Raw genomic sequence first — 24,915 nt, 5'->3', positions numbered from 1 at the left:
TCTCCTGTTTGAACTTACGATCAGGGCACTCACTTGCCCAATGATCCTCACTGCCACACACAAAGCAGCCACCTTTCTTCTTGTTGTTGTTGTTTTGTTTCTTGAACTGTGTGGTTTGAACGGGTTTAGGAGTGTTCTCCTTCTTTTTCTGGATCTTCTTCTTGTTCCACTTGTGAGATTTCTTCTGCACCACATTGGCAGATGAGGTCTCAACACCTTTCCCATTGTCCTTTGCTCTAGCCCTCTCCTCAACATCTAGAGTGCCAATGAGTTCCTCAACATTGAACTCTTGCCTCTTGTGTTTGAGAGAGGTGCCAAAGTCCTTCCAAAAAGGTGGCAACTTGGCGATAATACCGCCAGCCACAAACTTGTCGGGCAAAAGACAAGGGAACAGTTCAAGTTCCTTAGCTAGTGCCTGAATCTCATGAGCCTATTCCACTACAGATCGGTTCTCAACCATCTTGTAGTCAAACAGCTGCTCCATGAGATACAGCTCGCTACCAGCATCAGTAACAGTAACTCCAAACTTTCCCACAAGTGCATCCCACAACTCTTTCCCTGTAGGATGGATGATATAGCTTTTCTGGAACTTAGGATCAACTGCGCTAATTACTGCACCTCGAAAGAGGTTGTCATCAACCTTAAACTTTGCCTCATCCGCAGGAGGTAAGTTAGCAGGTTTGCCCTCAGCGGCATGATAACATGACATTGCAGGAGTTCCATTTTAGCTTTCCAAAGCAAGAAGTTTTTCCCATCAAAAGAATCAGGCTTCAAAGCAGCAGCAAAACCTCTGACAGAAAAATGCCTATTATATTTAGGTTTTTGGATTGTTAGAATAATAGGCAATTTCCATATTATTTTAATTTCATAAATCAACATTATGATGATGACATATATAATATAATTAATCATAGAAATCATGATATTAAACATGTTCATAGGAATATAGAACATGTGATCCATGAACATGTAGAACATGAGATTATTAAAAATATAAAAGCATAATATATGAAATATAATAACAAGGCAAGATATATATCTTAAAAAGGCAATAAACAAGAGACTGTATGTTAAACGACGAAATAGAACTACTGAAACATATGAGAAACAGTATATCAAACGACGTGACTGAACCACTAGTGAAACATAGAGACAGCAGCATATGAAACGTTTTAACTTAACCAGCGAAACAAGCAGACATGACATATAACTTATACCAGAAACATATATAAGATAAAAACAGAAAATACATGGTAGAACATATGAAACATAATCAGGATAGTAAGCGCAACAAAACAAACACACTACTGCAACATGTATGAACAGGAAGACGAAATACAGCAGGAAGATGAACGGATCATACCCTCCCATGCGCTCCGATGATCCCGATGCTTGACCAACTTCCATGATATAGAGGATGAAGACGATCTTTCCGACGGGAAGAAGAAATCCGCCGGAACCAGCTTGAGGAAGACGAACAGCAGCGGTGAATTGGGCAGTCGCATAGACGCTCCCCAAAAACCTAATTGCCGTCCTCCCCGTGCAAGGATCACTAACGACAACGGCTTTGGAGGCACCTGCCCTCTCCCTTCTCCGTGCGCGCGGATCGAGGAGATGGAGAAGCCTACGTTGCTGCGGAATTGTGTCTCTGGATTGTGTTCTTCACCCTTGACTGACGTAGTATTATGTGCTATATATAGGCAAAGCAAGAGGTGGGCAAGCCAAAAGGCAATGAGCCTCATGGCTTGGAGGTCAAAAGCCTCACACGCATGCAAGAAAGCCAAGAGCCCATGATGCTCACGCCACTCCCTTAGTGGAGATAATGACAATTCATTTAATCAATTAGAATAATGGAAGTAACTCCCATATTCAATCACCATGAGAAGTAACTCCCATATTCAATCACCATGAGAAGTAACTCACATATTCAATCACCATGATTAACAAAATGAAAAGTCCCTCCATTCGCCACATCACGTCCACGGTGCGTGACACATACCTCAATCGTTCAGTCAAAAACTCGTACCGTATAAAACGGTTTACATACCATAGAGTTTATTGATTTATTGAATATATAAATGGTCTAACCCATAATAAATCCAACATAAGCTTGACTAATCGCTAGGCTAAGGGTCATTTCCTAGCACCTAGAAAAACTTTGCTATTTCCTTGGGGTCGTATGAGTGAGAGCCTAAAGAGGATAAAGGGTAGTTTGGTTATTTTTTCTTATTTTTTACAAATTTATATTTTTAAATTATTTATTACAATCCTATTTAGCGGACATCCGAACCAGTAGGGGGCTGTTTAGTTTCTGAAATTTTTTATAAAATGCTGTTGTAGTACTTTTATTTGTATTTGACAATTATTGTTTAATCGTATACTAACTAGGCTTATATGATTTATCTCGCAAATTACATGCAAACTATGTAATTAGTTATTTTTTAATCTATATTTAATACTCTATGCATGTGCCGCAAGATTTAATGTGATGGAGAATCTTGAATATTATGCAAAATTTTTCAAAACGTAAATGGAACTTAGATTAAAATAGCAAGAGCTGAATGACAAAGTTAAAATCTCTACTATAATTAAAATCTTCTTCAGGCAAATCCCACCTGCAAGATCAACGACTCACAACACATGTCCTACAGATTAGACGGCCCAGATTAGAAGTATAATCACAACCTTACACACCCTCAGCCTCGCGTCATCTCACCCATGCCCACGCTTGTGCGGCTCTCATGATCGCAACAACTAGGGTTCGATCCCTACTCGTTCCTCCTTCCTCCGAAAAAATAAAAAAATATTGACCTCACGTCGTCCACAAGCGGGAGGCACGGGCAGCACCCCAATCTCGGCGTCGTCGACTCTCTCCCTCCTCCACCTCACCACTGTTGGATCGCTCCTCCGTGAGGCTTGTGCAGGCGCAAGGAACGCAGCGGCGGCCTCCCTGTACCCTGGGGTCACAGCTGCTATCCTGGGTAGCAATGGCTTCGTTGGCCAGATCCGGTGCCTTGGTGGCCGGATCCGGTGTCTCTAAGGTTGGATCTGCATGGTGCTTTTTCGGCAGGGCGCAACGGCAGTAGTGGAGGCGCGATGGGTCGTAGGCCACCGGTCAGTCTCCATCGGTGAGCCAATCAATCCCATGATGTATTTCCTACTTGCATCTCATCCATCTCCGTTTAGGCTTGCGTAGGCATGTGACAATAATAGGTTATTCAAAACCGATTCCCTTTGAATGTTTGGTTTCCTCTGTGATTTAGTAACTATATTTTTTAATCACGTCATAACCTACTGGACACATCTTTCATATAGTAGATGTTTATTGTTAATTATTTATCATCATAAATTTATATTATTTAGATCTAAAGTTATGTTTCTTGTGCCATCAAATATGTCTCAATTATACTTGTGCTATATATCAAATATTTATCTCAAATATACCTGGTGAGTTATTATAGTATTTTTTTATTGTAATAGTAAGATCCTAGGTTTGATCCCCACTTTCTTTATCTTGATTTCTCTGGAAAAATATTAAACACAAAAAATTCAATTCATAGTCATAAAGTAATTAGTTTTTTTTCACTACCAGGATTGGGCACATGAGGTAGGAGATAGGGGAAGGAAGGGGTAGTACAGATTCTTGTGTGCTTGTTCAATGAGAGATTACTTAATTATCCAATCAGAGGAGCTCCTGTCGTGCTTGAGGAGGTAAATCGTTCCAAAACTCAGAAAATTCAATTCACAGTCATAATGCGACTGGCTCTTTTTTTCTTTTTTTTCTGAAGCTGTAACTGGAGTCTCAATTACCAATCTAAAGCTTAACACTACTTAAATAGGAATTCTGGTTTATTTCCAATTGACAGTCGCTGAAAAATAATATCCAGTATGGAAGTCTTTACTGAGTGTAGGAGGCTAAGGGCAGTGCCTACGTTTTCAAGGGCGTTTTGAAGAGCATTAGCTGGTGAGTAAAGCACAACCCAAATTATCTCAGGATTCGAGTTCATGTCATTCTGCCCATATACTTTTATGTAAATTCAGTTGAACAAGAAATAGGCCAACAATTTTTTTTCTTCTCATGGAAGCGGCTCTATTCTGCACATATGTATAGGTCCAGATGTAGATTCCTAAAACAATATGGTAGAGCTTATTTCATTACTTTGTTTTTGTAAAATGCTATCAGGTTAGATGAGCACTCAACTAATTTGTAAAACAAGATCACAACTAATTTTTAGGAAGATATTAGGAAGAATACATGTAATGCAATATTTTTATATATGTAATTTGAGGAGTGTTGTTACCAAATTAGTCTCATGAGAAGAAAAAAATTCCTTACTTGAGATGGCTGATGAAGAAAGACAAACTCCTATATTGGATTAGAGTATTAGATGTTGCCTACTGCTAATTTGGTATTGATCATGTACTGGTATTGGATAACTGTTGTCTCCAATTGAATTTCATTGTCATCATACCGTGGAATTGGAAGCTGACTAAATGCTCTGTTGTTAAATTCCCAGATTTCATGTATAGTTAGTGATGATGCCATGATATTGATTTTGGGCACCTGACGTGAGAGCTTTATTATAATAGTTTTTGCAAACTTGAATGTAACGAGCATGATGTCAAATTCAAGGAAACAGGCCACACTAAAATGTACTTCCCTCAAGGAAACAAGGCACACTAAGATATACTTCCCTCAGGTTCGCAAGAATTATCTATTTGTTTCTACTATTCTTGTTTGGGTTAGTGTTTAGCCATAACGATCATGATACAACATGTTCTCAGGGAGCTTCCATCGCCTGAGTGGGGAGCAGCACGACACGGGTGTGAGCGCATGCACTGGCGCAAGTGAAATCAAATTGGAGGAGGTTGCTATTCTGAATTACGCCTACACAAAGCTCTTCGACTTCATCTCAAGGTGGAATATGGGTGTTGCTGAACAATGTGAAGCTATGTTTTATCTTGGAATTTGACAGAATGGAAATTGGCTTTGTTGGTAGTCTCTTCGGATTGTTTAGCTAGGTGAACATACCTTATTGTACGAAGAACAGTCATTTACTGATCTGCTGACGCTCTTGCCATGCCGAAGTATAAAAAATCTTTATCAGGTTTATCAAATACTTCATCCATCCCAAATTCATTCCAAGAATCTTGGAGAGTCAAACTTTTCTAAGTTTGACTAAATTTATATGATAAAATAATTATTATTATGATACCAACTAAGTATCATTAGATTTTTTTTCTTAATTATATTTTCATAATATACTCACATTACATTACAAATCTTAGTATTTTTCTCTATAAGTTTGGTCAAACATGAAAATGCTTTGACTCTCTAAGATTCTTGAAATGACTTACAATTTGGGATGGAGGGAGTAGGTTTCATTTCAAATGTTTCCCTTTACAACATATAAGTGTTGCTCTCCATTTGTTTTTATCATAAAAAAATATTATCATTTGAAATAAAACCGTGGCGTTAGCACGAGCACTAATGACATAATCACAACTACACTACGAGGCAAGAGCAAGCACACAGTTTTTTAAAGAAACAATTGACCGAACAACTTGAGAACCAAAGGACAATACTAAGGCCTAGTTTAGTTTACGAAAAAAAATTTGGTTTTAGTTACTGTAGCTTTTTGTTTATATTTAATAATTATTATCTAATTATAGACTAATTAGACTCAAAAAAATCATTTTATAAATTACAAATAAACTATATAATTAATTATTTTTTATCTATATTTAATGTTTCGTGCATATACTGGCCTACGAAAACAAAGCAAGTGACTCAGAAAAAAAACGGTGATTTGAAAATAGTTTAATCTGAGGCTGTATTATTTTATATACGGAGGGCAGTAGTAAACTAGCTGGCGTCTTCGAGAAGGCACGGAATTTGGACCCGCAAAAATGGCAGCAGCACTGCAGCAGGCACTCCACTAGCCACAGCGCCAGTACAGACATCCTGGGTCGGACACGACGTCGTCGACGTGCTCCCGCCGCACGCTTCAGTCAGAGGGCCCACACGCACACATACGCTCTCCAGCTCACACGCCAGGTCACCCTCACCGTAGCAGAGACGGTCCGCCCCCAGAGCCAGGCCACATCATCATCTGCACACGCTGCCAGGCAGGACGACGTGCCACGGCAGCACCAGCTGGGCACACGCACACGCCATCCGGGTCAAGCCAGGCGAGGGCCTTGTTTAGTTCCTCAAAAATTTTGCAAAATTTTTAAGATTCCCCGTCACATCGAATCTTTAGACGCGAGTATTAAATATAGATAAAAATAAAAATTAATTGCACAGTTTGGTCGAAATTGACGAGACGAATCTTTTAAGCCTAGTTAGTCCATAATTGGACAATATTTGTCAAATACAAATGAAAGTGCTACAGTGTCAATTTTTCAAAATTTTTGGGAACTAAACAAGACCCTGTTCCGCCCTGCTCGACCGACCTCACCACCTGCCGGCTGCCGGCGCGGCGACGCAGGCAATTGCTTGCATTGCAGAGTTTTGGCCGGCCTCGGCCAATACTCCTCCCATGCGCTGCCGAAGGAATTTGAATGGTTCTGCTGCTTCGATCCCCGGCCGGCGCGGCGGCCTGAATTTTCACACACCCTTGCGTGCGTTTGTCAAGTCTCGTAAACGAGGTTTTACTCCTTCCAGACGGCCGTAATTTGGGTTCAGCTTACCCGTGTGGTTTTCACATTTAAGGGTTGTGACCGATGGTCAAAGGAAAGCAATGGAACCTCATCACGTAAATAAAGGGAGAAACGAACATATATATGTATATATATATATATATATATATATATATATATATATATAAGTGCTATTCTACACCCTAGGTGTAGAATACTATTCTACACTGAACTACTATACTGAACAGATTTCAGTATCCGCATTTCAGTATTGTTCAGTATTTCGTGGTCCTGAGTGTAGTGTTGGATCATACTGAATTTTTTCTGCTCAAATTTGGCTTGTGGTGTAGAATAATATTCTACACCTAGGGTGTAGAATAGCGCTGCCGTATATATATATATAATTATTTTTTGAAGTTGTCTTAAGCCAATCTTTTAAAATTTTGATTAAATTTGTAGAAAAAATATCAAGATTTATGATATCAAACTAGTATCATTATAGAATATATTTTTGTGATGTGACCATTTTATGTCAAATATGTTTTACTCTTTCCTATAAAGTTAATCGAATTTAGAGTTTGACTAGTATGGATTATAGAAATTAATTTATTTAGGGAGACAAGGAGTATAGCAAATACTAATTATCCCTCGGTAATTGTTAGAGCATCTTCAACGATTTCGCAAAAAAAAATCATAAATCAATGAGTTTCTTCGAGTGGCTAAAAAATTTGGAAGCATATTTGTTAAATTTGTTCCTCTTTTTCTCTCTTCCGTATTGCTTATAGGTACAGAGTAGTGGGAGTGCTAGTTGGGCAGTAGAGTTGATGGCAGTGTCGAGCATGTGCTCCTTTGTAATGCTGTAATTATTTTTCTTTTTATTTACCCATCTAATAAAAATTTAGCAAAAAACTTTTTTGCCGCCTTCCAAAAAAAAATTTCTCCAATATTTTCTAAAACCTTGCTCCTAAAATATGAAAGGGAGTCTTAGTTTAGGAATCTTGAATTATTTTTAAATTACCTCAAGTATTTTTATACTTTTTTCTCCTTTATACATTTGCACCGTCCTACTTATATTCTTCCCCATGTCCTTCCACCTCTAGATCAAACATGTCATATTTCTTGTTCTTCCACACGTCCTTCCACCTCTAGATCAGTCAATTAGCACACATATTTCCACGTGATTTGGTCGATTTTCCCAAGTGCGGAAAGGTTATGAGTTGAATAAGATAGGGAGTTATTGGAGAGCAGGCTTTTTTTAGTTCTTGTTAAAAGATCAAGACCGGGAGTGAGTTTTGGAAACTCCTGGAGTTGCTCTTGACTTGTTTTTTTTAGTAAGATCTTGTTTAAAAAGACATGTACGTATGTCATTGATTCTACCAAAAGTTATTCAATTTCGGCAAATTTTTAGAACCAGTCACGTATATATAGATAGAGTTAAAACTTCAATACATTATCTAGATAGAGCTAAAACTCCATATATTATATTATTTGAAAGACAGCTCCTAGTAGAGCAACTTACGCTGATCATATCGTTTTGCTAAACAATAGTATTTTATAAAGAATTACATTTTTTTTCTCCACCCAAGACAAGTCCCATTTCCGTTAAGGTTAACGCCAGTGGCGGACCCAGAAATAAAACCAAGGTAGTTCTAAAATTTTTTTCATGCGCAACGACAAAATTTAAAGAAAAAGTTCGATAAAATGACTATAAAATAAGCAAATTGCGACAATACAATTTAATATTCAAAGCATATTAATAAATTGATTTAATTCTTAGACTCACAGTCTCACAGATCTAGAAGAAAATCAAATCTCTAAACCAGAAAGGCAGAAAGCCATAGCCATCTACTGATCTACATCTGGGAGAAAAAAATTAACTCACAAGTGTCGGCCACTTGTCTAGGGAGGGAGCTGTAGGGTGCATGGAGGCGCAGTCCACTTGTCCAGTGCCGGCCGACCGCCGATGGCGTCGGGCAGGGCGAGGGAGGCCGATGGGCGACAGTGGGGCGAGCGGCGAGGGAGACAGGGAGTAAGGGACCAGACCGGAGGGAGGCGCGGTCTTTGTCTGCGTGAGGGAGGCTGGAGGCCGGAGTTCGGAGGCTAGCGCCTAGCAACCACCCCGCGTGGGCGTGGGCGTGGGCGGGACGCATGGGAGACTGGGAGCGGCCGCACCCGACTCGGCGCTCGTGCGATGTCCTCGCAGTCGCCAGACTCTGCTGACAGGATGAATGAGAAGGAAGGCTTGGGCCAAGTTTGGCCGAGAAAGACTTAAAAAAATTTTAGGCCAAAATCCAGGATAGTTTTGTGTCTATCTGGACTACCCATTGGGCTCGCCACTGTTAACACAAATACAGAGTTTGGAAGAATTCAACATAGGAGTTTACCGGCTCAAACCTGCAGCTAGACAGACTACAGAAAAGCCTGGAGCCCTGACTCACAGCAAACACTACAGATCTCAAAACCCATACTAATCCAGCAGCAGAGACATAAAAGATGAGCTAGAAACAGGACCGAAAATATGGAAAGACACACTAAGGTCTTGTTTAGATGCGAAAATTTTTTGGATTTCGCTACTATAGTAACTTCGTTTGTTTGTGGCAAATATTGTCCAATCATGGACTAACTAGGATCAAAAGATTTGTCTCACGATTTACAGTTAAACTGTGCAATTAGATTTTATTTTTGTCTATATTTAATGCTTTATGCATGTGCGAAAAGATTCGATGTGACAGGGAATCTTGAAAACTTTTTGGTTTTGGGGTGAACTAAACAAGGCCTAACTATAAATGCCAAAAGAACAGCTCTTTCCATCTCGATTTTGGTGATATTATTTGGAACGCCTTAAGCAGCAGCATTTGTCTGGTTCATCTGGAGCTCCATCCTGAAGTCGATCTGCAGCTTCCCTGTCTTCCCTCTGGACTCTGGAGCTTCAGAATCTTCTTCGCAACTCGCAGCATTGTGTTGATTCCTTATATTTCATAAGAGCACATATATGACAAACTATGTCTAAAGGGCTGTTGATAATAATTTTCTCAAAACAAGCTTGCGGGATTTCCAAATAGCCCAGCAAATAGCAGCTATATCCCCATATCGTGATAATTATTATTTACCAAACTGCAGCTATGTGTCACACCATTACCAACATTGTTCTAAATTCCTTAGGATAGTGTTTGCTCCAAAGCACTTAGCCACCAAGGCCCAAACTGTTCTTGCCACAGAATACTGAAAAAATAAACAAATGTGAGATGTTCTCTGGACAGTTACAGAAATAACAAGTAGGATCCCCCTTTCAGTTTCTTTTGATCAAATTATCCTTAGTCAAGATTGCTTCATTTGTCATTAAAAACATGAAGATTTTAATTTTTGCAGGAACCCTCCCTTTCCAAATTTTCTTGTGATAGACCCCTGCATCGTTACGTTATTACATTATACATAGATTTAACAGAAAACTATTTATTCTTTTCCAAAGACCAAGTTATTTTATCAGGATCACTTTCAAGTAGAAAGGATGAAACATCTCTCCATATTTGTTCCCAACCCAGCCTTAAATCCTCAGGTAGCCATCTTCTAAAGGTGATGAGAATTTCTCCATTTCTAACCCTGTCTACAGTTGTATCTTTTAGGTCACATAGCTCAAAAAGTTTAGGTGCAATTATACGGAGAGGTTGCTGATATACCCACTTATCTTTCTAGAATCTGGTCTGACACCCATTTCTAATACAAATATCTCTACCCAGTAAATAGAATTCTCTGACTTTGAGTAAATCATACCAAATAGGTGAGTCATTCAGTCTATGTGTCACAATTGTGAATTGTTTTATCCCTCAAGTATTTATGATTAACTATATGTCTTGCCACAAACCATCTTTCCTTTCTAATTTCCACCACCATTTACTTAACAGACTAATGCTCATTTTCCTCAAATTTTTAATCCTTAAACCACCTTTTTTTTTCTTGCTTTTGCAGATTTTTCCTATTTGATCAAATGATATTTCTTTTTTTATCACCTAAAAAGGTTGTCATGATCATCCAATTTGCTCACAACAATTTAGTTTGAATAGCAAGTACACAGACATATGATATATTACATCCCTTGGCTCATAAGCCATGGTTGAAAATATTATTCGCTGATTTTTTTAAAAGAAAAAACAATACCAAATAACTGACAAATTCAGCTATAGACATACAACCTCTTTTTCCAGACATCCAATCCTATAAAGACTTACTACATCACTCGAATGTTTAGGATCACCAATCATTTCTCCAAGAGGATCAATAGTAGAAAAGAAATCCTACCAAGATAAAATTACTGCCAGTACATCTGAGGGGAAATATGAACATTTGATTCCAACTTCATACGGCAGAGAAACAAAATTGATTGCATGCGCCGATCCCGACCCTCTATCCTGGCACAAAAAGCTGTAATTTGACCGGTCAACCTCACGACCCCTTCTCCCGGTTGAGTTTCCTTCCCGCCACCACCTATATAAACCAAAGCCACGTCCACCACGTACCTCCGAATAGCACACACCTAATCCAAGACACAAAAGCAAGCGCATCCATCGATCAGGTCCCCGCCGACGCACGTCCGTCTCCGTCGTTGACCGGGCCGCCGGATCGGCCGGAGCTAGCGATGCTCCACGGCGTCAGGTTCCTGCGCTCCACCGTCGCCGCCTTGGCCCGCCTCGCGCACGCGCTCACCATCCGCAGCTGCCTCCTCCGCCTCATGCCCCTCTGCTCCCCGACGTCGACCTCGGCGATCGTCCCCGCGCCATGGCAGCAGCAGCCGGCGTCGGCGAGGGCGGCGGCGGCGCCCTGCGGCGGCAAGAAGGTGATGCACCCGGCGGGGGCGCTGATGGCCCTCGATGACCCCAAGGACCAGCTGACGCCGCCGCCCCTGTCGTCGTCGTCGGTCGTCGTCCTTGTTCCGGCGCTCAAGCAGCAGCAGCAGGCGGGCGAGAGAGCTGCGGAGACGAAGACGGCGGCGAGGGGAAGGAGGCCGCCCAGGCTGGCCATACCGGCGCCCGTGGCCTGTGCTCCCGGGGTCGACCCGTTCGGCGCGGTGGCGGACGTCGATGCAGAGGTGGCCACCGAGCTGGAAGTGCAGGGCGAAGGGTTCTGCTTGGCCAGCAGGAGAGGGGTCAGGCACGCCATGGAGGATGGCTATGGGGTCATCACTGATCACACCGTTCAAGGAGCCTCCCAATTGGTACGCACATCACTTATATTATTATTAGTGTTACCTCCAGATTTTGCTAAGTCGTTATGAAGCTCAATGCAACGACTATGTTCTGAGGATGGGGATACTAACCTACTACCTAGGTGTTCTAGATGGTGAAATTTTTTCCCAATTAAATGAAAAAAATGAATCAGGTAAGAAACTGGATTAATGCATGATCAACGATGAGATGGTGTGGAAATCTACATTTCATGGATAAATGTCATAACTAGTGCTTAATTCCGGGATCTTGTAAAACCTATAAATTCAATCAATAACATTGATATTGAAATTACTTTTGAACCTCATAATAGACTTCATTGGCCTAGAAACAACAAATAAAAACCATTTTTTTTTGGCGATGTGGTATATTGAAGAAGAAGAAGAAGAAGAAGAAGAAGAAGAAGAAGAAGAAGAAGAAGAAGAAGACATCTCACACTAAGTCAGAGAGTGAGAAGAATTGAAGTTGGCCATTATTGGATGAAATTGAACAGATCAAACAGATGCAGTTGTTCAAATATGCTTGATGACGAATAATAATCTCCCTTCCCCCTCTGCCCGATTTTCTTGTAGCAACGGATCGGTAGATATGTATGCGAAACTATAGTACACTAAACTATAAATGTATTGCTAAATGGGTAGAGTTCTCACCTTTCTTTGGAAAAGCAAAATTAAATGCTTACAAACTATGATCTTCAAGTGAATTATTTGATCACAGCCATTTTGGGATTGTAAAAGAGAAAAATACTCACATAAGTACATACTACTCTTTCATACTCTCTATGTTCCAAATTATAAGACGTTTCGACTTTTCTAAATACACAGTTAAAATCAAGTGGAATATGGCATTATCTTTTTTTAAAAAAAATCAGCATGGAATCTTAACTCTTAGCTTCTCACCAATAACCCTTTTGTATTCTTATTATGCAAGCAACGCACCTAGCTAGTACTACGTAGGCCTTGTTTAGTTCCTCAAAAATTTTACAAAATTTTTCAGATACCCTGTCACATCGAATCTTTAGACGTATGCATGAAGTACTAAATATAGATAAAAATAAAAACTAATTGCACAGTTTGGTCGGAATTGACGAGACGAATCTTTTGAGCCTAGTTAGTCTATAATTAGACGATATTTGTCAAATACAAACGAAAACGTTACTATTCATATTTTGCAAAATTTTTTGGAACTAAACAAGCCCGTAGTTGTTTAAGAAACTAGTATTGACGAAGCGAGAACCAGTCCATTGCTTAGCTGCGAAACTTCCAAAACCTAGAATGTATTTTTTTCCTCTCTCTCTCTCTCTCATGAGAAGTTAAGGACACATGACTTTGTTGGTCAAAAGGCAGCAGCATTCCCCATTTCAAAGAAAAAAAATGCAGCATCGTAATTAAAACTTGTACTATATATATATATATCCATTTCTTTTATTTCGTCAATGCAATATGAATTTAAAGATGAGTATATATCCAACAAGCAAGACACAGAGCATCCATATAATTAAATTCTGCGTCTTTGGTTTTTTTTCCTGTACAGGCGTTCTACGGTGTGTACGACGGGCACGGTGGCCGGGCGGCCGTGGATTTCGTTGCGGACAAGCTGGGCAAGAACGTCGTCGCCGCGCTCGCCGCCTCAACCACGGCGAGCCACCACCAGCCGGAGCTATCGCCGTCGCCGTCGCCGGCGCCACCGCCGTCCAAGACGAGTGGTGCTGTTGTAGAAGATGAGGCAGGGCAGGAGGAGGAGCAGTTTGACGCGGTCGTGGCGGCGATCAGAGCGGCCTACCTGACGACGGACCGGGAGTTCTTGACCCAGGTAGGCATCATCTATACACATCGCCTACTATACGCATCAGATTCGTGTGTAGTCTATACTAGTACTCTCTTCTCTTTACCTGTAAAGAAAATCATTTTGAACAAGTTTTAAGCCAAATATTAAGAATATAAATCATGAATAATTTTTAAGTTGTTGAGTTCGAGAATGTGAAAACTATATAAATAGATTTATTTTAAAAAATATCTTCATAAAAATATGTATGTATCACTTTTTGATAAACATTTTTATATAAAAGTAAGGAGTCAAAGTTAGATTTTGAAAACGATCTCGCTTTCCTAAATAACTTTCTTTATAGATACAAAGAGAGTACGGGCTTGCAAATTGCAATGCAAGTGCAGCTCAGCAGCAACTAGTGGCTTTTTTTTTGTTTGACTGGGTCTGTGGATGCACGTTATTGTATTCTTGGGTACGTACCGCGGCGTGCATGCTTTGAACGGGTCAAGCAACTAGTAGTTTGCTGTTTTCAGCTGGACGTTGACTCCGTTTACGTCGCGATTCCGGTAGCCACGTGTAGTCGGTGTAGGTAGTGGCAGGTGCCAACAGTTGGCTGGTGTGTGCCAAGTGGTTTGCATGGTGTGTGCGTACGTGTGTGATAGAGATTGATGCTGAATGAATGTGCATGGCTTGGCTTGGCTTGGCAAAGCTGCTGCATGCGTGCTTACACTGCTTCAGTGCCAGTGCCGTCTGGATTCTGCTAGCATAGCTAGGATGTCATTGGATGCAAAGGGCGGCCGTCGGCAGTACTAAAACGTTCACATGAATCATTGACTAGGTCTAGGTCATGCATGCACCAACTTGGCTGCCGTGCACCCTCGTGGCCTCGTCCGTATGGCACGCTTACGCGTGTTCTCAGTTCTCATGATTCAAATGGGAAATTTCCCGGTTCATGTAAAGTACTATACAGTACGTACGTTAGTTGGTGAGAGTGGTTTTTCCCGCGTCGCGGATCGAGTTGAACAATCATATTATTCCTGTGCTTTCAACGTTAATGCTTTCTGTATTTGAAAAGCTTAATAGCTTTCTGCTTTTGTCCAAGCTAGGCGTGAGTATATATGCTTATGCATAGTATTTCGTTGTTATGATTTTTTTTGGCATGGGAATATAGTTGTTGTACGTAGTTTATCCAAAGTGTGTTAATCTACACAAATTTTAAATATTAATGGTGAAGTTAAACTAGTTAGACTTAGGGTCTATTTGGATGATCAGCTGATTCTTGTTAGAGTCTACCAAACGCTATATCCATGAAGTGATTCTACCTTGGAATGTTTCTATCATTGTGCCCTTTTTGATTGGGGCGAGCATAACAGATCAAGAGCCTCGCTAGATTCCATTTATAATTTCTCCTATATGCTAGGAACGCTACTTTTTTCTAGTTATCCCTTTTAAGATTAAAATGAGTTGTATTTAAGTTATTCTTTGCCTGCATAAAGTTTTGTATTTTTAGATTTTTTTTATTTTTATGATTTTTTATGTGTAAAACATCTTTTTTGAATCAGAATTTAGCCTACTAGACAAATGATATCATAAAAGTAAATAAGTAATCTTGATCCCTCACTTGAAAAGTTTCTTAAGAGAATCTAGATCTGAAGTGTTTCTATGGGAATTTAGATATGTACCAAAACGAATCCTTATATTCAAACTAACAGAAAATAAAGGACATATACTCATCCCTATCAGAGGAAGTACATTGCTTGAAATTCTATCACGGTTTAATTTATCACTTGTCATATATTTTTAGGTGCCTAATAATTTTGTGTTATTGTTCAGGTGACATATAAATTTGTCATTGTTTGGAATTAAAAAAAATTATGAATTATGTCTTGTAAATTATTCTTTTAGTTGTGTTTGATTATGTAAAATTATTTTTTTTTGAAAAATTCAAGCACCTGAAATATAGCAACTCTCTTAAATTATTATTGCAAGAAAGCATTGTGAAGCGAATTTCACACACATATGAGCAAAAAAATTTGAACTTAGCTTGTACATGCATGGTTTCCCAAGAATAGTAGTACTAGTTGCAATAACATAAGTTAAAAAAAATAGTAGCAATAGCAAGACCTGTTTTTCATTGGATAATTACTAATCGGCACTCCTGTGTTATATAGGGTGTTCGCGGTGGCGCATGCGCGGCGACGGCTCTGGTAAAGGACGGCGAGCTCTTCGTCGCCAACGTGGGCGACTGCCGCGCCGTCCTCGGCAGCCGCAGCGGCGTCGCGACCGCGCTGACGAGCGACCACACCGCCGCCCGCGAAGACGAGAGGCGCCGCATCGAGAGCTCGGTAAGTGACCATCGAGACTGACGACCATGCCGGCAGCGGCAGAAGCGGCTTCTCCTGCAGTCACCGGAGCCAGTACTGATGAGTTGGGGTGCAATTGCAGGGAGGGTACGTGAGCTGCGGCAGCAGCGGCGTGTGGCGCGTGCAGGACTGCCTGGCGGTGTCGCGCGCGTTCGGCGACGCGTCCATGAAGGCCTGGGTCACCTGCGAGCCCGAGGTGTCGCGGCGCCGCCTCACCCCGGACTGCCGCTTCCTCGTCGTCGCGTCCGACGGCCTCTGGAACAAGGTGTCCTGCCAGGAGGCCGTCGACGTCGTCGTCTCCGCCACCGCCGCGGCGGCGGCGGCGGCAGGAACTGCTGCATCCTCCGTGGGATCGTGCAAGGAGCTGGTCGCCTTGGCCAGGAACAGAGGGAGCCGGGACGACATCACCGTCATGCTCGTCGATCTGCAGCAATTCATTTCACAGTGACGGCTGACGACAGGACGCGGAAACATCATTATATATATATATCCGTCCATCGATCAGCGAAAGGAAAAAACATTCGTACGTGGTCAAATGTTCTATCATATTTTCCATTTTTCATTCAGTTTTATTGTTGAGTACTGCAGATGATTTTTTCCAAGAGATTATATTTGTACGTAGTAGTGTAGAGAGGGCTGCCTTCCGAAGAGATTTGAATTGAAACTCATTGGAAAGTGCAGGATGGAGATTAGCGTGACGTGTAAAATAGCAACGACGAGGCCTTCCATGAGATGAATTACTATTTCCTTTATTATTTATTATTATTATTGCTAGCAAATATGTCGATGTGTCACAGCGGAAGAAGAAAATTTATGGGAAACGAGGATCAGAATGCTGCCTTATGATTTATACTTTATATAAAATTTCCAAAACTATTTGCACAAAAGAATAATTAAAACATATATAATACAACTTAAAAACCATTTTTAGAGCGCGACTCTCTTTTTGGATAAATATGGGCAGTATTATCACAACCTGGGATTTGGCCAAGACTAGGGCCAAATCCTAATGGCCAAAATCCAAAAGCTACGGTGTATAATATTGTTTATAGGACCATATATATACATGTATATTATAGAAAATAAAAATTCTCAGTAAAGTTTACAAATCCATAGAAATTCTTGAACTATATAACTAATAATACGATACAATAGCTACGAAATATCAATGAACATTGAAAAATAAATACTCTGAAAAATTGAACACATACCTTCACACAACTCACTCACGGCTGGCGGCTTCAGTGCCGAGAAGGTGAGCCGGGCAGGCCACGCCCCGCCTCTGCAGCTTGAGCCCCTGCCTGCCTGTGTTGCCGCGTGCAGGGCACGCCCTGGTGGCCGCCGCAGCCGCGAGCTAGCGCCGTGCCCGGTTGTCCCTGCCTGCCTGCCTGCGCTGCTGCGCAGGACTCTGCGAGACTACGTATGAGGCCACAAGCAGGCCACGGCCCTGGCCGCGAGGGTGGCGAGCCGTCGCGCCGAGCAACCGACGTCGAGAGAGGAGGGAGCCGCCTGGGTCAAACGTAGCTGAGGAGGCGAGGCGTCCGAGTACGGGCGTGCTGTGGCCTCGGCGTGGCTGAGCATCTGAGCGACTTCTCTCCACTGTCTGCCCTAGTTTTTGTCTTTAATGGGCTTCTATCTTGGAGCAAAACTAAAGACTTACTTCCAAAATTTCTGAGCCACGATTAGAGCCATGACCTTACTAGCCCTAGGCCTGAGCCCGCCCCTCTTCTCCGGCCGACCACCATATCAAGATACTGGTGCCTGACCATGACAATGAGAAATTGAGAATCATGACGCCGGCGGACCACCAAGAATGAAAAGACGGCCGTGCACGCTGCAACTAGCCATGGATGATGCTGAGGGCGAGTGTGCATCGTCGATGGCCGTGGAAACATGGGTTAGGCACCGGCGTTGAGGACGCCAGGAGCACGCTGAGGCCGACCACAAGGAGCAGTTCGTGTTCCTAGAAGAAGACATCAGCCTCGGACCAGTATGTGCGCCCCCGCTGCTACCCACACGTGGCTGAGCGACATTTTCAATTGATTGAAGTGGGTACCCATATCCACAAACAAATGGGTATTGCTGCTAGCGGCTTTCAAGTCAAAACATCTTTACAAATTGCTGCTAGCGGCTTTTCAAAAACGGTTCAGCTTATTACCAGCTGCCTACAAAAATAAAAATCTTTCTAGAGGTGTTTTGTAATTTATCGAGAACAAGAAATAGAATGGGGGAATGCTGGACACGAAAATGGAACCATAAATATAGGTTCTTGAGGGCTTCATGGGCCCTTATTGCAGATACTTTGACTCGATCATTCACTCTGCCGGATGTTTTGTCGCTGTGTTGCTCCATTGTAGTCTCGTTTCTACTTGGTGTTTGCTTTTCCACGCCTTGTTTAGTTCCCTAAAAATTTGCAAAAATTTTTAAATTTTCCGTCATATCGAATCTTTAGACGTATGCATGGAGTATTAAATATAGATGAAAATAAAAACTAATTGCACAGTTTGATCGGAATTGATGAGACGAATCTTTTGAGCCTAGTTAGTCCATAAATGGACAATATTTATCAAATACAAACGAAAGTGCTACTATTCCTATTTTGCAAAAAAATTGGAAGTAAACAAGGTGAATTCATCTTCTTTGTTGGTTGCAACCTTGCGTTGATGTTTTCTTCTTAGTAGGTTAGGTTTTTTCGCGAGACTCCGTTACAGATGCAGACGTTCATATATACGAGCGTACATTCATCCCTATGAACATACGCACGCACATCCTACTCCTATGAGCATTTTCGAAGAACCGAGTTGGACCGACAAATCTCGAGATTGACGAAATCACCACATGCGCCTCGTTGTCGACGGGCACGTCGTCTACCAGTGAAAGCATAACACCATTAAATCGTGGAATAAATCTAGAAAAATGCGAACACCCGTGTCAAGTCGGTGACGTTCCACCACAAGAAACTCAATCAGGTGATCTATAATCAGTTCGAATAGTCAGTGGCGAAGCTAGAGTAAATTATAGAGGGTTGCACTTCGTTTGTGGGTGCATAAATATCTTTTCATGGGGGGTGCGTATATGGTAAAATTTTAGACCTAATCACTGTTTTTATAATTTTGGGGGTGCACCCCCTAATTCACATGTAGCTTCGCCACTGTGCATAGTAGGTTAGGTTTGTGGTGGATGGTCTTTCCTTACTGCCTTTCTTTTTCTGTCGTGTTGTCGTTTAGGTTGCTAACCACTTGCTCGGTGGTTCTATAGCCTGCACTATGGGTTCGCTCATAGCTATGTTGTCTAAGTCATTCTTCTGGCACTCCTTCTTAATGAAATACCCGTAAAGTCATGTTCTCGAAAGAATCAAGGCTCTTTAGTCGAGGTTGGTGTTACCAACCGGAACTAAAGATCCTCCAACACCCATAAAACTTGACCTGAGACAATACTCACATTAGTCTTAGATCTAACTCTAGTTAGGACTAATACGTTGAACCGAAAGTCTATTCTCTCCTGGCGATCACTCATCATGGTGGTAAAAGAATATGTCGTGTGAGCGTACTGACGACTAACGTACATGTGACCATGGACATTGATGCACCTGTTTCTGTTTACACGTTTGTTCGTAACTTATATTGAGCTAAAGTGATACACTCATACACCTTGAACTAAAGTGGGTGCAATTCACTAATCATTTTGTGATATTTGCTTGCAATTTACTTGGAATATGCTTATATCCATAAAACAATTGATCAAAATTTTATTTTTTTTGAATCAACTGTTATAAAATAATTGGAAAAAATTACGGAATTGCAAGAAAAATAAAGGAAAGAAAGAACATGTACTTTTTTTGAGCAAAAAAGAGCATGTACTTATGTGAATATGCTATAGCTAGTGGGCCGTGGCATATGTGCATGCACAAGCCGAGACTCCCTCAGCCCCCATTGGACTCAGCAGCATACGTCGTGCTGCTGGGCTAGCAGGCCGTGGCCCATCTGCATGGACACGTCAGCCGAGAGTGTTTGCATGCTATCGGCCTGCTCTCTCCCCTCTCCGCTCGGCCCACCTCGTGAGGCCCATTCGAGCAGGCGGCCCAAGCGCTGACCGCAGGCGCCCTCCCTTCCTCTCTGGCCCTCACTGCGGATGCGGCCCCACGCTGCAGTCGCTGACGCACGGGACCCAGCCGTCAGCCTCCTGCCACCCTTCTTCCTCCCGTGGCCAAGGCGGAGTCTGCAAATCCTCCGCCAACTTCCTTCTTCGTCCGATTCGAATCGGCTTCGAATCCCTCCCCTTCCTTTCCTGGCGGCACACCAGGGCTATAAATACGAGCCCACCGCTCCTCTCCGCCTCCTTTGAGCCACATCGCAGCCACCGCCGCTGTCTCGGGTGCCCCGAACCCTAATCCTAGCTAACACCGCCGCCGCCCCATTGATCTCCTTCACCGGCGTTCTGCCGACGCATTAAGACCGCCGCCCGGGCTTCGCGTTGCGGTAGGACATCGGCTGGTACCGCTCTCTCTCTCTCTCTCTCTCTCTCTCTCTCTCTCTCTCGTCTTGTAACGTGAGCCGAGCTCGCCGTTGAACCCGAGCCGCCAAATCGTGTGCTGCGACGTCCTTGCATAACCACCATCGTCGCAGAAACCCTCATCGATTCCGCAAGAACCCCAGCAACCTCCCAGTGCCGTTCTCTTGGCCATCCACGACCGGAATCGCCGCCTCGGAAAACTCTGGCGAGGTCAAGCTCAAGCCAGCCATGGAGCCGCCGTCATGACAACACCCGATGACCCCATCTTCCCCTGCCGTCTAAATCTGGATGAACGGCCCAGATCCCACGCTGACTCCGGCCAATACCGGTCAACAAAGTCGGCTTCGGCATATTTTCACGAGAGACCTCCCTGTTTTCCCCATATCCTACCCACAGTCCTTGAGCAGAGTCAAAACCCGATTTTTATTTATTTTTATTCCGAAAATCAGATTCACTTATTTGCAGAATTATTATCCAGAGCTTATTCTCTTCGTGCCTTCTTTGTTTTAGATCCAATTTTAGGGCTTTTCACGTTTATGTGATCGTACCACACATAGAATATATATTTATATAAGCTTTTCAACTTTTTTCTACTATTTGGTGTACTATTCTCATTAGTTATATTTGTTTGTTATATGCAGGTATATATGGATGTTTTGTGTGGTGCTATTTGATCTCGAGTAGATCATGAGTTGTACGTCGGCGATCTAGGAGTAGCACTTTGAAGATGAAGACTAGAAGTTGTACTCAGAATAAGGTAAGTATAATATGGGGCTGCTTAAATTCTATTCAATTTACTACCTTGTTATTGTCCACCTTAAATCCTTGTTTACCTATGAGTTATGCATGTGGATAGTTGTGTTTAGCATGCTCTATTATAATTAAAAATTTATAATCTTGATTAATAATCTATGCAATTGGTATTTAAAAGATACCTTTTAGCAACATGGAACTAGGCACTAGAGCATTGATTTTTTTATGGCGCTTTGATTCTCTCTATAAGGACTTGATCTTTTAAGTGATAAGTGGCAACTTAGGACTTAACATGCAACTTTGAGGACTATATGGCTCTGGTCTTAGCTAAGTAACATGATCTATTCTAGTTCATGAGCAACTTACCGAAAGGGCAAAGGGGGCGTACCATGATAGGTATGGGGTCTGATCCCTAATGTGTGTACTGTGCTAGTGCCGTTCTTGGAGATGGGGTCCATAGCACTTGTGACGAAATCCTTAACATCTGCTACTTATTAGAATGACTTGTGAAAGGTTTCATAGTGTACTCTGCAGAACTTCCTCTGGAGGCGCCATAGGCCTTGGGATATATGGTGTCACATCCAAATTTCAAAGATGAAATAGAGTGTATAAAAGACTCATGTGCACCCCTACCATGGCCTCTGCCTCTGCCTCTTCCCCTTGCTGCCATCTGTATTCCAAAGCATAGAAACAAATTTTAGTATTACCCAACATAATAAATACAAGAGATAAGTAAATCTGAATTTTTCTAGGCAATATCCAACATCAGCAGTTCAGAAAAACAGTCATATCTCGAGTTGCAGATATTAAAAGGAGACGTTATTTATACCGTTGGAAAGCTAAAGAAATTATCTACAACTTTTGTTTATATCATATTAACAGATTCTATTGATAAATTAGTCAAAACTGAGCATAACTGAAACTGTTCCAGAATTTCAGACTGCACAGAAACCTCAACTTTGAACAGTTACATCTCACAGCTCATAACAGTTAATAATGTCATTCTTTCGGCATTTGAAAGATACGGAAGTCTAGTTGTTGCCAGAAAAGATTCATAAAATTTGCATGAACAGAATTTGAGATATACCAGAATCATTGCAGACTGCTCCAGAAATCAGCAAAGGACAAAAACATAATATGATCTAAACCCAACTATTTATTCATGTTCTTACTTAATATTCTTAACTGAGTATCAACATCATCTAGTTGGTTCATTGTAGCTGTGGGTGGTGCCTGTACTGCTACATCAACACTGATTCGTTCTCCCTTTGGTGTCGTCAGAGCCACTACTTTCTCTTTGCACTTAATATCTGTCTGATGTTTCTTCATCCAGTCCAAACCCAAAATCACATCTATGCCTAAAGTTCTCATAACCATAGGACTGATAAGAAAATCTACCTCCCTTAAACAAAGACTTGCTGAGGGGCAGCAATAAGAAACTGGTATAGTCCCTCCCGGTGAATTTACTAGCATAGGGGTTTTCATGGCAACTAGTGAAATGCTATGAACTCTAACAAATGCTTGTGAAATAAATGTATGCGAAGCTCCAGAATCAAATAAAACTGTAGCAGGGATAGAGTTGATGCTAAACGTACCCTCCTGAGCTGTTTCTGCAGCCACATTGTTCACCGTTGCCGCATAAGAAGTAGACTTCTGATTGCTATTGTGCTTGTTGAACTTCTCTGGGCAATCATATGACATATGTCCTTCATTCCCACAGCGGAAACACCTCGTAGGAGTATTAGGAGCACTTCTCTTCATGGGGGTGGCATTTGAATTTCCTAAGCGGGGTGTCTGCTGACCATTCTACTGTTGAGGATTACGCTGCTGGAATGGAGGGCGCTGATTCCCATTCTGTGGTTGGTTCTGGAAACGCTGAGGCTACTAGTTGCGGTTCCACTAACTAATCGGTCCCTGGAACCTCTGTTGGTAGCCCTGCCGAGAACTGAAACGCTGGCGGTTACTGCTTCCAGAACCTTGTGCTAGCATCCTCCTTTTGTTATCTTGCCCTTTGCGCATGTTGTCCAACACAATAGCACGATTCACCAGAGCCTGGAAGGTGGGATAAGTATTTCCAGCCAACTGCAACCAGTTCATAGTAGAGACCCTTCATGAAAAGACGCTGCTTATCCGCATCTTCTCTGACGTCATTTGGGGCATAGAGAACCAACTACTCGAATGTGTCATGATACTCAGCCACAGTCATAGAGCTCATCCTGAGAGATCTGAATTTCTCCTGCTTAAGCTCCATCATTCCTTCATTGATGTGTCGTGCTCTGAAATCTTTGCAAAATTCCTGTCAAGTGACAACAGGGGCATGATTGGGATGAGCAGCTTGATAAGACTCCCACCAAGTCTGAGCTCCTCCCTGCAGCTGTCCTAAAGCGTACAACATCTTTTCCAGATCATTACATTGTGCTATGTTTAATTGTTTCTCCACAGCACGCAGCCATTCATCTGCCTCCATAGGGTCTGCTGAGTGAGTAAACACTGGAAGTCTTCCCTTCCTGAATTCCCCACGCTTGTCCCTCACATGAACAGCTAGTGGCGGTGGCGCAGGTTGATGCTGAAGGTGCTGCATGAAAGTGTGCATCATCTCGTTCTGAGTTTGCATGAGCTCTTCCACAATAATTGGAACATTGACAGCCATGCCTCTGCCTCTGCCTCTGCCTCTGCCCCTTCTCCTTGCTGCCATATGCATTCCAAGGTACAGAAACATGTCTTAGTAACGTCCAACATGACAATTTACAAGAGATAATGGAATCTGAAATTTTTCTGGGTAACATCTAACATTAGCAGTTCAGAAAATCAGTCATATCTTGAGTTCCAGAACTCAAAAGGATACATTCTGTACACTGTTTAAAAGATAAAGAAATTATCTACAACTTTTATTTAGATCATATTAACAGATTCCAAAGTTAAATTAGTCAAAAACTGGGCAAAACCGAAACTGTTCTAGAATTCCAGACTGCACAGAAACCGCAACCGCAACTTTGAACTGTCATATCTCACAGCTCATAACAGATAATAATGTCATTCTTGCGGCATTGGAAAGATATAAAAGTCTACTTGTTCCCAGAAAAATTTGACGTACTTTGCACGAACAGAAATTGAATTATACCAGAATCATTCCAGACTCCTCCAAAAAACAGCAAATGCAGAAACATAATATGACCCAAACCAACTATTTATTCATGTTCTTACTTAAGGTTGTTAACCAAGAAACTTGTAGACATGCCCACAAAGTTCCAGCACTCATTACAAAAATCCAAATCACACATAATCATAATAACAATCCAGCAAGCATACCAAGTTCACACCACACTAACAAAAGACTCGAAATAACTCGCAATGCTACTAACGTTCCTATTACTTATGGGTTCTTCCTATTCCTCGGGAGCGGCATCCTTTAAGATAGGTTCGGGACGCAGCCTCTTGTGAAGCTTGGGACAGCCTAACTCTGCTCGAAGATCATCTGCTTCCCTTTGCTCCTGCTCCAGCAGCTTTCTCTCGCGGCGCAGTTCATTCTCCAACTCGACCACCTTGACGGTCAGTTCATAAGTCAGCTCCACTTGTGCCTGAAGCTTTGGTTCTAAAGCATTTGGAACTTCTATGGCCTAAGTCATCTTCTCTGGCACGAAGCGAGGATAGTGGTATGT

General features: G+C 42.0%; 1 protein-coding gene and 1 long non-coding RNA gene across 4 annotated transcripts; both read left to right on the top strand.

Moving 5' to 3' along the window:
* LOC110429938 lies at nt 2,805–5,157 on the top strand. 3 transcript variants are annotated; one of them, XR_002447129.1, is made up of 5 exons: nt 2,805–3,128; nt 3,593–3,711; nt 3,867–3,964; nt 4,518–4,700; nt 4,786–5,157. It is a non-coding gene; the product is annotated as an uncharacterized LOC110429938 (long non-coding RNA). The 3 variants fall into 3 exon arrangements; XR_002447127.1 differs by having other exon boundaries at nt 3,840–3,964; XR_002447128.1 differs by having other exon boundaries at nt 3,840–3,964; nt 4,634–4,700; nt 4,786–5,155.
* LOC8084795 (probable protein phosphatase 2C 77) lies at nt 11,172–16,765 on the top strand. The gene is made up of 4 exons (XM_002442968.2): nt 11,172–11,851; nt 13,395–13,673; nt 15,800–15,973; nt 16,074–16,765. The coding sequence occupies exons 1-4, from the start codon at nt 11,276–11,278 to the stop codon at nt 16,437–16,439; spliced, it is 1,395 nt and encodes a 464-aa protein (XP_002443013.1). The 5' UTR covers nt 11,172–11,275; the 3' UTR covers nt 16,440–16,765.

This window comes from Sorghum bicolor, chromosome 8 (genome assembly GCF_000003195.3).
Source record: "Sorghum bicolor cultivar BTx623 chromosome 8, Sorghum_bicolor_NCBIv3, whole genome shotgun sequence".
NCBI lineage: Eukaryota > Viridiplantae > Streptophyta > Magnoliopsida > Poales > Poaceae > Sorghum > Sorghum bicolor.
The sequence above is the reverse complement of the archived record's forward strand: the minus strand, read 5'-3'. Positions and strand labels throughout refer to the sequence as shown.